Source organism: Echinops telfairi, unplaced genomic scaffold (genome assembly GCF_000313985.2).
Source record: "Echinops telfairi isolate 266 unplaced genomic scaffold, ASM31398v2 ScPeMD7_7410;HRSCAF=8448, whole genome shotgun sequence".
NCBI lineage: Eukaryota > Metazoa > Chordata > Mammalia > Afrosoricida > Tenrecidae > Echinops > Echinops telfairi.
The window spans coordinates 27,015,514-27,015,830 of NW_022111310.1; the positions used below are offsets into that span (position 1 = coordinate 27,015,514).

Consider the following 317-nt stretch of genomic DNA (forward strand, 5'->3'; position numbering starts at 1 on the left):
TGAGTGACCCCCACGCTGACCTCCCATCTGCAGCAACTGCAGACGACTCACCCCTCTGAGTCCAGTTCCCACCAGACGAGGCGCTGATGGGCCGCTGAGGGCTCTGGTTTCAGAGCTCCAGGTGTTCCTTCCCAGCCCAGAGTGAACCTGGTCCCCACAGTAATTGTCCCGTGCTCTCTCTCTGCAGATGACGACGAGCACGAGTGGATCATCCGGACCTGTCGGAAGGGCTGGGACGAGGTCTCAGGGCACATGCCCAAGCTGTGAGCTGCACACATCCTGCTCTCGGAACCACCAGGGAGTTCCGTCTGCACCAA

General features: G+C 60.9%; 1 protein-coding gene across 1 annotated transcript in view; it reads left to right on the forward strand.

Moving 5' to 3' along the window:
• The window catches only part of MORN5 (MORN repeat containing 5), a 40,527-nt gene extending 40,210 nt beyond the window's left edge, over positions 1-317 (forward strand). Inside the window, exon 5 of the mRNA XM_004712597.2 lies at positions 188-317. Coding sequence (XP_004712654.1) covers positions 188-267 — 80 coding nt within the window. The 3' untranslated portion in view covers positions 268-317. The remainder of the gene's footprint in view (positions 1-187) is intronic.